Source organism: Engraulis encrasicolus, chromosome 3, assembly GCF_034702125.1.
Source record: "Engraulis encrasicolus isolate BLACKSEA-1 chromosome 3, IST_EnEncr_1.0, whole genome shotgun sequence".
NCBI lineage: Eukaryota > Metazoa > Chordata > Actinopteri > Clupeiformes > Engraulidae > Engraulis > Engraulis encrasicolus.
The window spans coordinates 23,385,222-23,398,764 of record NC_085859.1 but is presented as its reverse complement, the minus strand read 5'-3'; the positions used below and the strand labels follow the sequence as shown (position 1 = coordinate 23,398,764).

The 13,543-nt window shown below is 44.1% G+C and overlaps 1 protein-coding gene across 3 annotated transcripts in view; it reads left to right on the top strand.

Annotated features, from left to right (window-relative positions):
* camsap1b (calmodulin regulated spectrin-associated protein 1b) overlaps nt 1-13,543 on the top strand; it is a 44,385-nt gene that overhangs the window by 12,920 nt on the left and 17,922 nt on the right. For 2 of the 3 annotated variants that reach the window (XM_063195030.1, XM_063195031.1), the window contains 3 exons: nt 1,331-1,593; nt 7,905-8,066; nt 11,221-11,301. In XM_063195030.1, the coding sequence (XP_063051100.1) occupies nt 1,331-1,593; nt 7,905-8,066; nt 11,221-11,301 (506 nt within the window). The remainder of the gene's footprint in view (nt 1-1,330; nt 1,594-7,904; nt 8,067-11,220; nt 11,302-13,543) is intronic. The other variant, XM_063195032.1, reaches the window with a different exon arrangement.

The window sequence follows — 13,543 nt, the reverse complement described above, 5'->3', positions numbered from 1 at the left end:
TGGCATGATGCATGCATGTCATAGCCCCTGACTCACCGTGGCAAGTGCCGCTTTGCAGGGCGTGTGAATGGAAGACAGTCAGGCAAGCGCTCCGGGCTACTCTGATGCAAATGTCTGGAGAAATTGTATTGTAATTTGAGATTTATTTCCCCCTGCTTTGTGTATGCAGTCATTGTGCATGGTCTCTCTCTCTCTCTCTCTCTCGCTCTCGCTCTCGCTCTCGCTCTCGCTCTATCTCTCTCGCTCGCTCGCTCGCTCGCTCTCTCGCTCTCTCTCTCTCAACAGATGTGATGCTGCTACTTGTTTGGACTAGGATTTGGAAATCTGATTCTTGCAAAGGCATGCCAGGGGTGGCAATAATGGGCTATATCAAGAAGGAGATGGAGTAGATTTAGTGAGAATGATTGTGGCCGCTTGCTCAGTTTGGATGTGAAAAGATTGTACAAAAACTGCCTATTGACTTGAACTCAACCCTTTGGAACAGTGGACAGATCATTCATGTATTTGACATCTGACATACTAAACAGAATTGTCAAGGAGATGAGGCACTGTGATGCGTTGATCGACTTGTGAAGTTCATGCCCTTACAAAACTGATTGGTTCACATCGTCAGTTCAGTCAGTGATGACTCACAGCTCTATTATGACTGTGGATACCCTGTGTTGCTTAGAGAATAAACACAACACTCCACTGCCTCAGCACGTTTCACAAGAGTGCTCATCACTCATACAGTCTCATTTGGATTCTTAAAATATATATTTATATTTTTTAAATCACCATATATGTAATGTCTTGAATTTTTTTTGTCATTATTTTTAGCAGTGACATTTTCCCCCTACTCCCATTGGAAGTGAACACTTTCAGTGTAATAGCCCCATATCATGTAACAAAGACTGCATACAATGGGTGTTGTGTTTAAAAGGTGAATAATCTTTCAAAATACCTTTCATAATAGTCTCTAGAGGGCCACCACCTATACATGTCGCTGATAAAGACCCTTCTCCTCAGTGACGGTTTTAACTCCAAAAAAAGGCTAACCCTGCTCTAATCCACTAGCCCTGCTTCTTCTGTGTTCTCTGTAGTTCTTCACACATTGTTTTCCATAAGAGTCTGCTAAATGAAATGTAATGTACTTCTGTGCCCTATATTTTTGTCTCTCCTACCCTAACTGGAATAACTTATGTGCAATACCACCTTTCATATAGGATCTTTGTGTGTATAACTGGACTAAATGTCTCAATTTCTCTTTTTGTGTATGTGCAACGGTGTAATATGCAAGTTACACATTGATGGTGACAGTCAAAGGCATTCTGTTGTATCCTATCTGCAGACAACATCCCGGAGGACCTGCGCGACCCCTTCTACACGGACCAGTATGAGCAGGAGCACATCAAGCCGCCCGTGATCCGGCTGCTGCTGTCCTGTGAGCTGTACTGCCGCGTCTGCGGCCTCATCCTCAAGGGCGACCAGGTGGCTTCCTTGCAGTCCCACCTGTCCGTCATCCAGGCGCTCTCCCGCAAGGGCATCTACGTCATGGAGAGCGACGACACGCCCGTCACCGAGTCCGACCTCACCTGCATGCCCATCAAAATGGTGAGTGAGTGGCAGAGGAGCTTACAGGGGTTTTAGATTGGGGACAGCGGCCAGAGACGGCCGGGCTTCTGCTCCGGAACACGCCTCTTGTCTTAATGCATTAAGACACGTCCTCTGTTATAAGTTTCACTTGGATAAGTCATGGAAGACTCTGTGCTATGTTGTAAATAGTGTATATGAGGCTATGTGTGTTCCAGCGTATGCCTGCATAGCCGTTGAAATGGTGAGGAGGAACCGAGTTGGGGTATTCCATTATGGAGCTCAACTCTTGCCTAAAGTACCATACAGCATGCTGTCGTGGAATCTACAAAGTATATCTGCGTGCCCAGCAATAGAGGTCTTTGGATGTGGCTGTTTTCTCAGCTGTTGTCTTCATTACATTGTCATGCATGCCCATAAAAATGGTAGGGGGCTTCTAATGGGAATCAAAGCCCTCATCTAAAGTACAGCATATTATCTTTGCGTCTTTACCTGCATTTCTGTTAAAACGTTGAGTTTAAAGGCCATATCGCAGGTTAATCAATTCAATTCTTTGAGACAGGCCTTTGATCTCATGTCTTTAGAGTATCGTTTAACTGCAGTTACACCTGCCTGCCCATCAAAATGATGGAGGAGCTTGAAGGAATATAATCGGAGCTGGAAGACATACATTTAGGCAGAGATGCGGCCCTCCAGAGTCCAGACCTCAGCGCTTGTATTAATTCCAGTTGCATCTTTACCACTTTCCTATTGAATTGATGAGGCTTGATGTTCAGTTTGGGACTCTGAGACCCTGTCCAGAGCTTGACCACGCATCTGACTGCAACTTGCAGGTTCGGGGTGCAGTTGGTTGCTCAGTGACTGACGAAAAAGTTTGGAAGGAATAGGACTGCTCTTTGTCGGCCAACAGTATAATTTCAACAGATCGACTCTAGTGGTTTTTTAAAAAGGTCTGTTCATTATTTTTTTAAAGAATGGTTTATCTATGGGCCGCACTCAGTGAGGAGGCGTGCGGCATGTGACCCCCGGGCCTCTAGTTTCCCATCCCTGGCTTAGATCCTCTCTTCTGAATTATCTGGCTTTATCTGCACCTGTATGCCCATCAAAACTGGTGGAGCTTAGCAGAGTTTCAATGGGGCCACAAGCAGCACCCTGCGGAGCTCACCTCTCATGTCCTTACCTTGGCCTCACATCCAGCTGGAGCCCCGTCTGCTACAGTCGTTGGAAGCAATACAATACAATGGAGGTTTGGATTGACCATATTATTGACCAGTACAGTGTGGGTAAAACTAAAAGGCTCCCCCTTCAAGCAAATTCACCACTAGTGACAACTCGCCTCTACGCACTTGCTGTTGTGAGTTAGTTAGTGTTAAAGCTTATTAAGCTGTATTAAGCAGTATTTAGGATGCACATTGTGCAAAGCAAAAGTCTTCATGCCAGCTAAGATGTTAAGGTTTTGCCCAAACAGTTTGGTGTCATGATGTTAGACTGTGTTGAACTTGAGTTACTGAATGGACTGCAAAAATGCTTAGGGTGAAAGTCTGCAATCCTGCTGAGTAAGAGGGCAAGGCATTGGTGGCACAGTAGATGCATTACTACTGAGTACTGAGTGGTTTAAACCAGTCGGACCACATCATCAGAGATGCCTATCACACCGAAATGTCAGATTCCAAAGCAAGAGGAGGACGGGGAAACTGAAAGGCAGACCATATGCTGTCCTGTGTTGAGTGCACACTGTTTCTCTGTAGATATCTGGTGCAAGTTTACAGAGCACAAACCAATTTTTGTGTGGCTCCCATCTCTCCACAGATTCATATTTTTAAAGTGCCATTTTAAGCTGGGCACTACAGTTTGGCTTTTCGTTGCTGGTGAGGCATGTCGGCCATGGCCAACATAAAAATATGCTTTGGCTGGCCTCTGGAAGGGGAGAGTTCCAGTAAATCTTAATGCTGTTGTAACATGTTTTCATGCCTGGTCTTTCTAACCTCAACATGAATAACAGAGGAAGAGTAGATGGTGTTAGCAGCACATGACATGACGGCCTCAGCCGATGAGTGCCAGTTCTAAAAATGAAGGGTGATTTCCCACTGGAAGGTCTGGACCAATGAGGGTTTTGTTAACATGCAATTCTAACAAAAAACGACACCACTTGGCCTCACCATTTTGAGATTTTAAAGGGCATCTTCAAGAAGCCTTCTTGGAGTTCCTTATGTAAGTGTAAAAACATTTAAATAGGAAACTGCGTACTTTATTTGGGGAAATGATTTGTAAATGGCACAGATTAGCTTAGTTTAGGTATGCCCATGCAGGACCTTGCAGGATGCTATGCCCATCCAGCTTTCCAAATCTCTGGAGTGGACCCATAAATATTAATAATATCCAGATCCTGGGCCATCTGGGGCACAGATGGAGGTCCCAAGCCAAGAGCAGTGGGTGGGGGCAGAGTGGGATGGGGCCTGCCATGATGACCTGGCGGCTACCCAGAATGCCCTTTGCCTCTACGGTCTGGACCATAGACTGTAGACATTATAAATTATTATACAGTCTACGGTCTGGACAGGTAATTTTGTCATCTGAGCATTTAATACAGGTAGGACACTGATAAGCTAGAGATGCAACATGATGTTTCTTGCACACCTCTGACAACATGATGGCCTTTGTAAAGGCCTCACTGAAGACATAAAAGCTATTTGTCACCTTCATTTTTCTTTTCATTCTGTGACAATTGGTGAACATGGATCCACCACTTTCTTCTTTTTCCCTGAATCATCAATAAATTAGTTGTAAGTTGAATGCAACTCTGAAGTGGGTTGACTAATGTAATGTTTTCGATAAGCGTCCTGCTTACACACATTGCGATGATTGAGTCCTGCTATAGCATGCACATTATGTTTGCAGGTCTTTTGAAAAGGCAGAAGGAATGTTGTGGAGGGAGTTCTGCTGTGGTTTGACTGAAGTGGTTTGTGTGTGTGGGAAGGTGTCCAGCTTCCGTGCAGTTTAACCTTTAGACATGCAAATGACATTCATTCACTCTTGGGCTCGTTTTTGAAGTCAAGGTCTAGTGTTGACACAGATTTGTTTGATGTGTTTTCTACAGGGTAGTTATTTGATATAATGGTGGTCATTCAACTGTGGTTGTTTCACTTCACTTTTTCGGTTTCACGTGACCATAACACATCTTCTCACATGCATTTGGGAGATGACAGAAGTATTTTTTGCAAAATTTACCTCACCAAGATTGAACTTTTTGGTCATAATTCAAAAGGGTATGTTTGGCGCAAAACATCACCGCAATTACACCATACCTAAGTATGGTGGTGGCAGCATTGTTCTTTTGTGCTGTTTTTCTTCAGCTGTAACTGGGGCCTTCATTAGGGAGGAGGGAACTATCAACATTTCCACAGGGGACGTGGTAGTGGCACAAAATCTTCGCCCCCCCTGGTAGAAAGGTGAAGATGCAGAGGAACTAATCTTTCAGAACGACAAATTGGTGTATTAATTAATTAGTCAACATGTGTCATCTACATGGAATGAATGTTATGTAATCCGGCCAACCTAATTATTTAATCCATATACAATTGTGGCATCAGCTGTGGTTGCAGCACCTCACATCTGCTGCTAAAAGCATCAATGACTCTACTATCCTGAGTACAGTGTAGCTACAACCTATTGAAGCTCACTAGCCATTCAGATATCTGGCCAGACCAATCGTATCGCTCTCTGTGTAGAGCTCCACCGGGTGTGGTGGGATTAACACTGGTGACAGTGCATTGTCCCAGCACTGTGTAGGATTAAAGCAGGTTTGTTGCACGCATCATGACTGCCAAGGATGTTGAGTTTTTAGACCTGTTAAGTTGTCTTTTCGTTAGCAAAATTAAATTACACAAAGTTATAAATCCATTTGATGACATTTTCAGGGGTGTTTGGCACTGTGTCGAACAACCAATTGATTTAAGTCCAATGTTTTTCTGAACGTCTTGTTTGGATCACTGAAATACCTTAACAGAGGACTCTGCTGTCTATTTTTGCTTTCTATATGGTTTTGCATATACTATTGCAATCAGAGGCAGTTTGAAAGACAAGGCTGTCCATGGGATGTCGTCTGACCTAGCCTATCCTGCCCATGGTGACCCAGTCAGATCACACACACACACACACACACACACACACACACACACACACACACACACACACACACACACACACACACACACACACACACACACACACACACAGTCAGATGTGGGCTGGCCTGGCGTGTCAGGCGTGATCACTGTAGGCGAGATCAACAGGGGTATTTGGGACGCGACCAATTGATCTGTTGTTATTGGATGTCTACTCTGCACAGACAGCCCAGTTACGAGCGGGGCATGCTCATACCTCCCATTGTGTCCTGGTTTCACTCACTCATTGCACTCTCTCACTCTCTCGGCCCTCTTGTCAGCTCTGTGAGCGCCTTAGCCATGTGACAACCAAAGGCCACCATAATCGCTGGCCTTAGCCACACACACTGTACTGTGGCCTCTATATGAGAGACTCACTGTGTACGATGTGTTGTGGCGCTATCGTGATGCCTTTGCCTTAATTAGAAATATCCTTTTTCTGCAAGGCAGGTCATCTCGCATGGATAATGAAGATGTTTTCTAACGTGACTTAAGACTGGAATAGGGTAGCCCCTTTCTATTAGCTTCCGTTTTCCCTTGTACGTGGCATAGGCTAGCGGTAGGGCTGTAACGATATTGTATTGAACCGAGAAATCATGATACACAGAGTCACGATACTGTATCGTGATACAAGGAGGCAGTATCGTGATACACCCTGTCAAAGTTTTATTACCCATTTGTCCAGAAAACAGCCTTATGATTTGATGTGATAGTGTTTCCAAACTTCAATGGGGATACATTTCAGAAATCGTGAGGTGTATCGAACAGTAGGTCAAAAATCGCAATACGAACCAAATCGTGGGTTGAGTGTATCGTTACAGCCCTAGCTAGCGGCTATTTATGCATGACATGACACATTTGTGAATGAAATAAGGAGGTACGCTACTACCAGCTAGCTCCTTTTGAACGCTCCACTGGCCTGGCTTGCTATTGGTCTAATCCGCTTGCAATGATATGAATCAGCCTACTGCTAGATCTGCAGCTCAGCCGTACAGATTCAAGAATAGCTTAGCGGAACTGTTTGAGGAAGTTGGAAAACATAATCCAAAATAAGTGGACTGTGCCATAGAAAAGAAACTGTGTGTGTGTTTGTGATGAAGAGTGGATTTTCATTCATTTAATTTCATTCATTTTCACTAAGGGGTCAACAGTGGGCCAGTGCAGGGCAGAGATTTTTTTTTCTTCTCCTGGCCATGTTGTTCACACGGTGTGGAGCATAAAGGCTAAGTCCTTGCACACATTCGTCTGAATGCTGAGTCACGGGGTGGTTGAAGTGCAATATTTAAATGGAAGCAAATTGAAAAATCAGACCCAGCCAATTGTAACTTAAATTAGTTAAAGGGCTGAGTATCTTGGGTCTACAGCATTAGGCATACTGTATGTACATTGCTAAATGTCTTAAGATTCTCAGTCAGGTCATGTTAGTCGTAAGCCACTGCTTCATTTTGGTATTTGGAAGTTAACTTGCTTCTGACTAAACTCTGAACTAATGAATTAACCACACAAATATTGAGACATGTCCTAGTGTCCATTTGTAGTGTATTGATCGAAGCTCCCTCTCTTGGGTTGTACGATTGTGGTAACTGCGTGACCGTGGTGGCTTTGCAACAGGCGTGGTGGGGTGGGTGCCACATAACTGCAAGGGCATAAGTTGGTAGGCCTTTAGCCTACAGTCTGGAGCCACAGCTAGACTAGAAGAGGCTACTGGGGCAGGGCGGTGGTGAGCATCACCTAGAACCAGCAGCCTGTAGAATACCTTGGCCTTGTCAGGACCTCGTCTGGCCCCATAATCTGAATAGCCCTAATGAGATCTCATGGGTGACCGAGGCTGAGTTGAAGATGGAGTTTAATCTGACGTTGTCATGTGTTGTGCTGTGAGGTGTGGTGTGAGCTGAGATGGTAGGGACGGCAGCCTAAGCATAAAGCGGAAATCTGCCGTACCAGTGGCCTCATGAAATGGATTTCCTGCTCAATCTTGGCGTATGTGCAAAACTGCAACGATACATTTGCACCAATACACAGCAGCCAATAAGTTACTCTGCACCTAACTTGAATTCGCCTTTGATGAGAGGCAGGAAAGTGTAATGGCAGGGTTCATAATACTATTAAAATGTGTTGTCATCGTTGACGTTCTCACCCATGCGTTATTGTTTTCCTGCCGTTGTCCAGAGTGCCCATATGCCGATGATCGATGCCCTGATGATGGCCTACACGGTGGAGATGATCAGCATCGAGCGCGTGGTGGCCTGCGTCAAACGCTTCTCCACCTTCAGTGCCTCCAAGGAGCTGCCCTTTGACATCGAGGACGCCATGGTCTTCTGGATCAACAAGGTGAGCACTGCACTGGCCATCCTCCCACTCATGTAACGTGAAGTATTAGTCTTTATCATGCTGAGGTCAAACAAATTCTGTTGTGAAGTGAAGCAGGTATATAACATAACTGTCACCTTTTTTTCTTTGATGAGTTTGCAGGTCTGATATAAGACAACTGACTTCAGGCAGAGAACCGTAGTGTCACGTGTGTCAATTCGATTTATACCTGTTTCGAATGCATGGAATCAAAGATGTCTGTTGCAGCACATGACACATGGAAAATACCTATTGGTAGTGTCACTGCTGCTGTTTAACTTGATGGCACTGGTACCTTTCACAAGTTGACATTTTTATTTTGAGGATATGGATCAGATGGTGGGCAAATGGCTATTAGGACCGGCTGCAGCATCTATGCATATTTTGTCAGCAAAAATGTTTTAGAGCCATTAGCTCTTGGGTTAAAGCCTGGTGGGTAACCTATGGAACGGGGGCCATTTATGACCTGTGAGGCCGTCTTATCCGTCCCCCCCCAATATAATTTGAATGTTATGCCGTTTCACATGAAATATGACATGATTTGTAAAGCAATTTTAGAAATGTACTTTCATGGGACCATGTGGAGGTGGGGTCTGTTGTAAATGTGGCCCCCTGGTTTGTGTTCATAGTACGGCCCTTGGAGGACTTAGTAAAATTTGAAGTGGTCCTTCGAATGAAAATGGTTCCCGCACCTTTGGGTAAAGTAAAACAAAGTTGTTAACCATGTATTCGAATTTCATCAAGAAGCTAAGGGACCAGGGACTAGAGTCTGGAGAGTGTGCGAATGCAGCCACCAAGTGTTGACGTAGACTGGGTGAGGGGTGATACGGGTTAACGTATGCGTTTGGGCCCATTGAGGTGTTGACAGGTTGAAGGTTGCACCCTGTACTTTGTACATACCCTGCTGCACTTCAGTACATGTGTGCTACACAGGATTACCTAACAGTGCCAAATGTAGACCTTTTCAGCCTGTGTTGCATCACACAAATTAGAGTACAGTAGAGTTATTTCATTTAATGCGAACGGAATTGAGGTGTCTAGCATGTTACACATAATGTACAAATACATGCCATATCAAGTTGCACACATCCCCATACATACAGGACAATCAAAACGGATCTACACATGCATGCATAAATAGTCGTGCACACACACACACACACACACACACACACACACACGTGCACACCCATAAACACAAAGCTGAGTGTAGATGATGAGACGTCTGCATCATTGTCCTGCATGGGGCTACAGGTTGTGTAATGGCAGCACGCACCATTTCGCTCTCACTCCCCAATCCAATTAATGTTCCACCTAATGCGAGCTTGCGTGTTTGCAAAACCAAGAACAAGATGGGATCAAAGTTGAATTACAGGTGGCAGACAACCTACAAGGCCAAGCGCAATGTTGGTGGACATCAAAAGCAAAGCAAACTCTAGACTAGTCTAGTGGAAGAAAACTGAGCTCATTCATCTCCAGGGATGTGAAGGATCAAAGATGGTGTTTTTCTGCACAGATTGAGGACTGTGGTATTTAGTCTAAAGGTATTTTTTCAGGTGTAGGTCTATGGCATGCAGAGTTGACATGGGGGTGGCTGATCCAGCGTCTTCTGTTCTTGAAACACAGTACCTGAAAATATAATCAATGCCACATTTATTTTACAGAGGGGGAAAAAAGCCCTCAACAGATTTAGACATACCTGTGCTTATTTGTGTTTTTTGAGGGTTTTTTTAGCTGAACCGTATAAGCTATTGTAGAAAACTCACATGTTTCCATGTAGGTGGTCAAAACAAACATCACAACAACATGGACATGGAAATGTATGGAGACAGCTGGATTATCAGATTGTGTTGCAGGCCAGGGGGACCATCGTCTGGTTTAAAATTAGTCTGTCCTCCACTAGCCCTGACTATAATTAGCTTATCTGGCAAATCAGCGTGGCATGCAGCACAGCAAGAGGCCTAGCCCGGTGTAGAATTGCCCCTTACATTAACACTGTACGCCATCGTTGGTACTGTACAGTAACAGTACGCTGATGACTGGGGAAAGTGCTGCCCTAATCACTTCTTCACTAGCCCTGCTGGTGTCCAGTTAGAAGTTCCCTCTTGGCCAGCTATGCCAAAGCCAAAGCTTGCACGGCTGAGGGGCTGATCTTTGCTGACCTCAGACGGTGTCTTAATTATAGCTACACCGACTCTTTTAAAGCCACACGAGCAAGTTTTCTTTTTCCAGTCACCCTAAAGGTTGAGGTATGTTTGCTACTACAAAGGGGCGGCCCGGCCCTGTTCGTGTGGTTGTAGTCCATGATGGACAAGATGGCTTAATCAGAAGCACACCAAGTATTAGTTAATGAATTTATGCTGGGCGTTCTTGTTTTTTTTCCCTCAGAAGAAATTAGTCAGTATTGCTGTGATTGCAAATGATGCTCATGATCCCTCTCCCTCCACTCTGAATCCATTATGCCTGCCATGTTGTGTCAACATCACTACTAGGGCTGGGTAAAATAATCGAGTTAATGGATAATCGATCGAATCGAATCGAAATTCACGTAATCGATTCACAGGGCACAAAATAGTTTTTTTGGTTCTTTTTCTTTTTGTTCTTTTTGTTTAATTTAGGTCTATGGAAAATACCCAGTAGGTATTGGTCAATTAGGCCTAGGCCTACTTATTACAAATTGGCAATCTGTTAACACTGTCAAGCCACAGTCCTTTGACATTTTTATATAAAAATAGGCAACAGCATCTTTTGGGGGAAATCCTGGCACCAAGAAGGGAACGGATTGAATTGATTCGGAATTAAGCGAATCAAATGGAATTGAATAGTGATTAATCGATTCAAAGCCCTAAGAATCGAAATTGAATTGATACAGGAACATGGCTGCGATACCCAGCCCTAATCACTACCACTCGATCCCCTCTCACATCTTACTACTTTGCGTAATGTCTCTACTGTGACTCAAGAGATGCGCTAAAGATTCTCTCAGTTCTCATAATAGACCGTCTCTGGATGCTCCCCCTTTGAACAGTCTTTTGAGTGATATAACATCCAAAAGCAAGGTCAATTCAATTTTACAAGTGAGTTAGAGGTACTTTGGACTGAAGTTGCACTCCTCTGCTTCTTTTGATGGTTTCAGGTTAACATGAAGATGAGGGAGATCTCTGAGAAGGAGGTCAAAGTGAAGCAGCATCTTCTCGAGTCGCCCAGTCACCAAAAGGTAACGCTCATCTCCGCCGTCTCTGTACGTTTGCCACTGCTGCCGTGTTGGTGTTTGTTCTCGCTGGCAATGTCACAGACTTTTTTGGGGCTGAACACTGTTGCTTCACTCGTTTTATAACAGACAAACAAAACCAACCCTCTCCCCACTCACCACTTTGCTTAAGCTGACTTGTCCCCTAGCAAATATACTAATATTTGACCACTCTCTCTCCTCTGCTGCTGTCCGTAGGCCTAATTTTTGCATCTCTCTCCAGCCGACGCCGCTCTTTCCCTCAACACTGCTCTCTCCTCTTTATCTCTGAACGCAAATCAGTCCTGCCTGTTTCGATTCTCTCTCTGACACTTTCTTGCTCCTCTTCCATGTCTCTCTCTCCCCTTTCCAAAACCCCCTCTCCCCGTCCCTGTTCCTCTCCTTCTCCCTCTGCCCGGCTACTTGGATAGTCTCCCTCAAAATGGTATTGGAAGCTAGTACCTGTAAGTTGGCTGATAGACCCTCCTCCTCCTCCTCTCCACCTCACCACTCGCACGTAGTGATGTATTTGTCCATATCTGTACAGCTGCCAGTCACCACCCACCACTACCACTACTACCACTACCACCACCAGCACATGTTTTGGCTTTGGCAGCTTTTGGCTTTCAAATTGTCCCTGCTTTCTTTTTGTTCTTTCTTTTATTTGTTTTGCGGTTGTGTAGTTGGGCCTTCCACTGTTTTTCTTTTATCCCTACATCTCTCTGAACAAACATTTGACTTTTTTATTTTGCTTTTATCTTCTCTATCTGCTTTTTCTCATTGTTGTCCATGTTGTTTTGTTTTGTCCCCCGCCATGTTTGTTGTGTCTTGTCCTCCAGACTGACTTCATGCTTGCTCTGGCCCACTGCATGCTGGAGCCTTCGGAGCTGTCGCGTGTGGTACTGTACCTCATCACTCATTTCCCCCATTGGCTTCTAGCTCAGCACTAGACTAGACCCATGCAGTTGCAGCTGCAGCTGCAGTTGCAGTTGATGTGCTTATCATGCTGGAGGCTATCTGTCCGTCTGTGTTAGCTGTGATTTTGGTAGATGGCTCTGTCAGTTTAAACCGTGTAACCACACCCACTCCATTTGATGTTTAGAGCTGATAGGTAATCTGTGGTGTCTCTTGCTACTGTCGTGTCTTCTGAGGTAAACGACTAGATGAAACGGTTGTGTTTGTCCAACAAAGCTGTGCTTGTTATCATTCATGTGTCCACCTGTCCCCCTTACTGTCTTTTGATTGGTACATTTTAAAAACACTGGTTAAGTGCATGTAAAGCAACGACACCATTGTCACCTCACAGGGTTCAAAGTTTCATCCATTGGCATTCTTTAAAGGCTCATCCATTTTCACAGTTTTTAGTTTCCTTTGTGCCGTTTTATTTTCTGTCTTTTTTTTTTTTCCTTTGGAGGCATTTCTGATCACGTTGATGGAGTACCCACTTGCCAAGCCTAGTCCTCACATCTGTGTCTAACACGGGCAATCCTTCTTGTCCTCAACTCTGCACTTCGCACTTTATTTTTTTTCTTTTTACTCACTGGCCTTTGATGTTCTCTCTTTTTGCTTTCTTGCTGAAATCTTCTTCGTTTTTACAGTCTGACTGTTCAAAATTATTTTTTTAAAGGGGTATTTGACCACTCAGTTAAATGTTTCTTTTTTAAAAACATTTTTTAAATGACATTGCAATCAAAAATGATTTTACAACAATCTCCATGACCGAACAATTTGGTGAATTTCCGAATTCAGACTGTAAAAACGACTACTGTCTAGATTTATTGCTTTAGTAAGTCACTACACACTTGTGAAATGTTTTGTTGGAGCACATGTTGTTGTTTTCCCCCCCTTTTTGCTAAACTGGCTATGACACTGGGTTTCTGTGTAGGTCAGATGTCTAGTATTAATTTTGAAACGTTGCGTTTCCAAATCACTACTAGACACCATTGGTATATTCTAGCATATTTAGCTGGCAAGTTCATTGCTGCTATAATGCTGGACAAGCAAACAATAGAAATAAATAGTGAACCAGTCTCTGATGTATTTTATTAATTTTAGATGGTAGCTTAAAGGGTAATGGGGGAGGTCCAGTGGCAGTCAGCTCTATCTTAGCATCAATCTTCTAGCATTAGCACATAATGGCCATGCCCTGTCATAGCTACAAAGAAGCCAAATGCGCTGTACTGTGTGTATGGTACCACAACCTCACCACGCCCAGCCCAGCCCAGCGTTC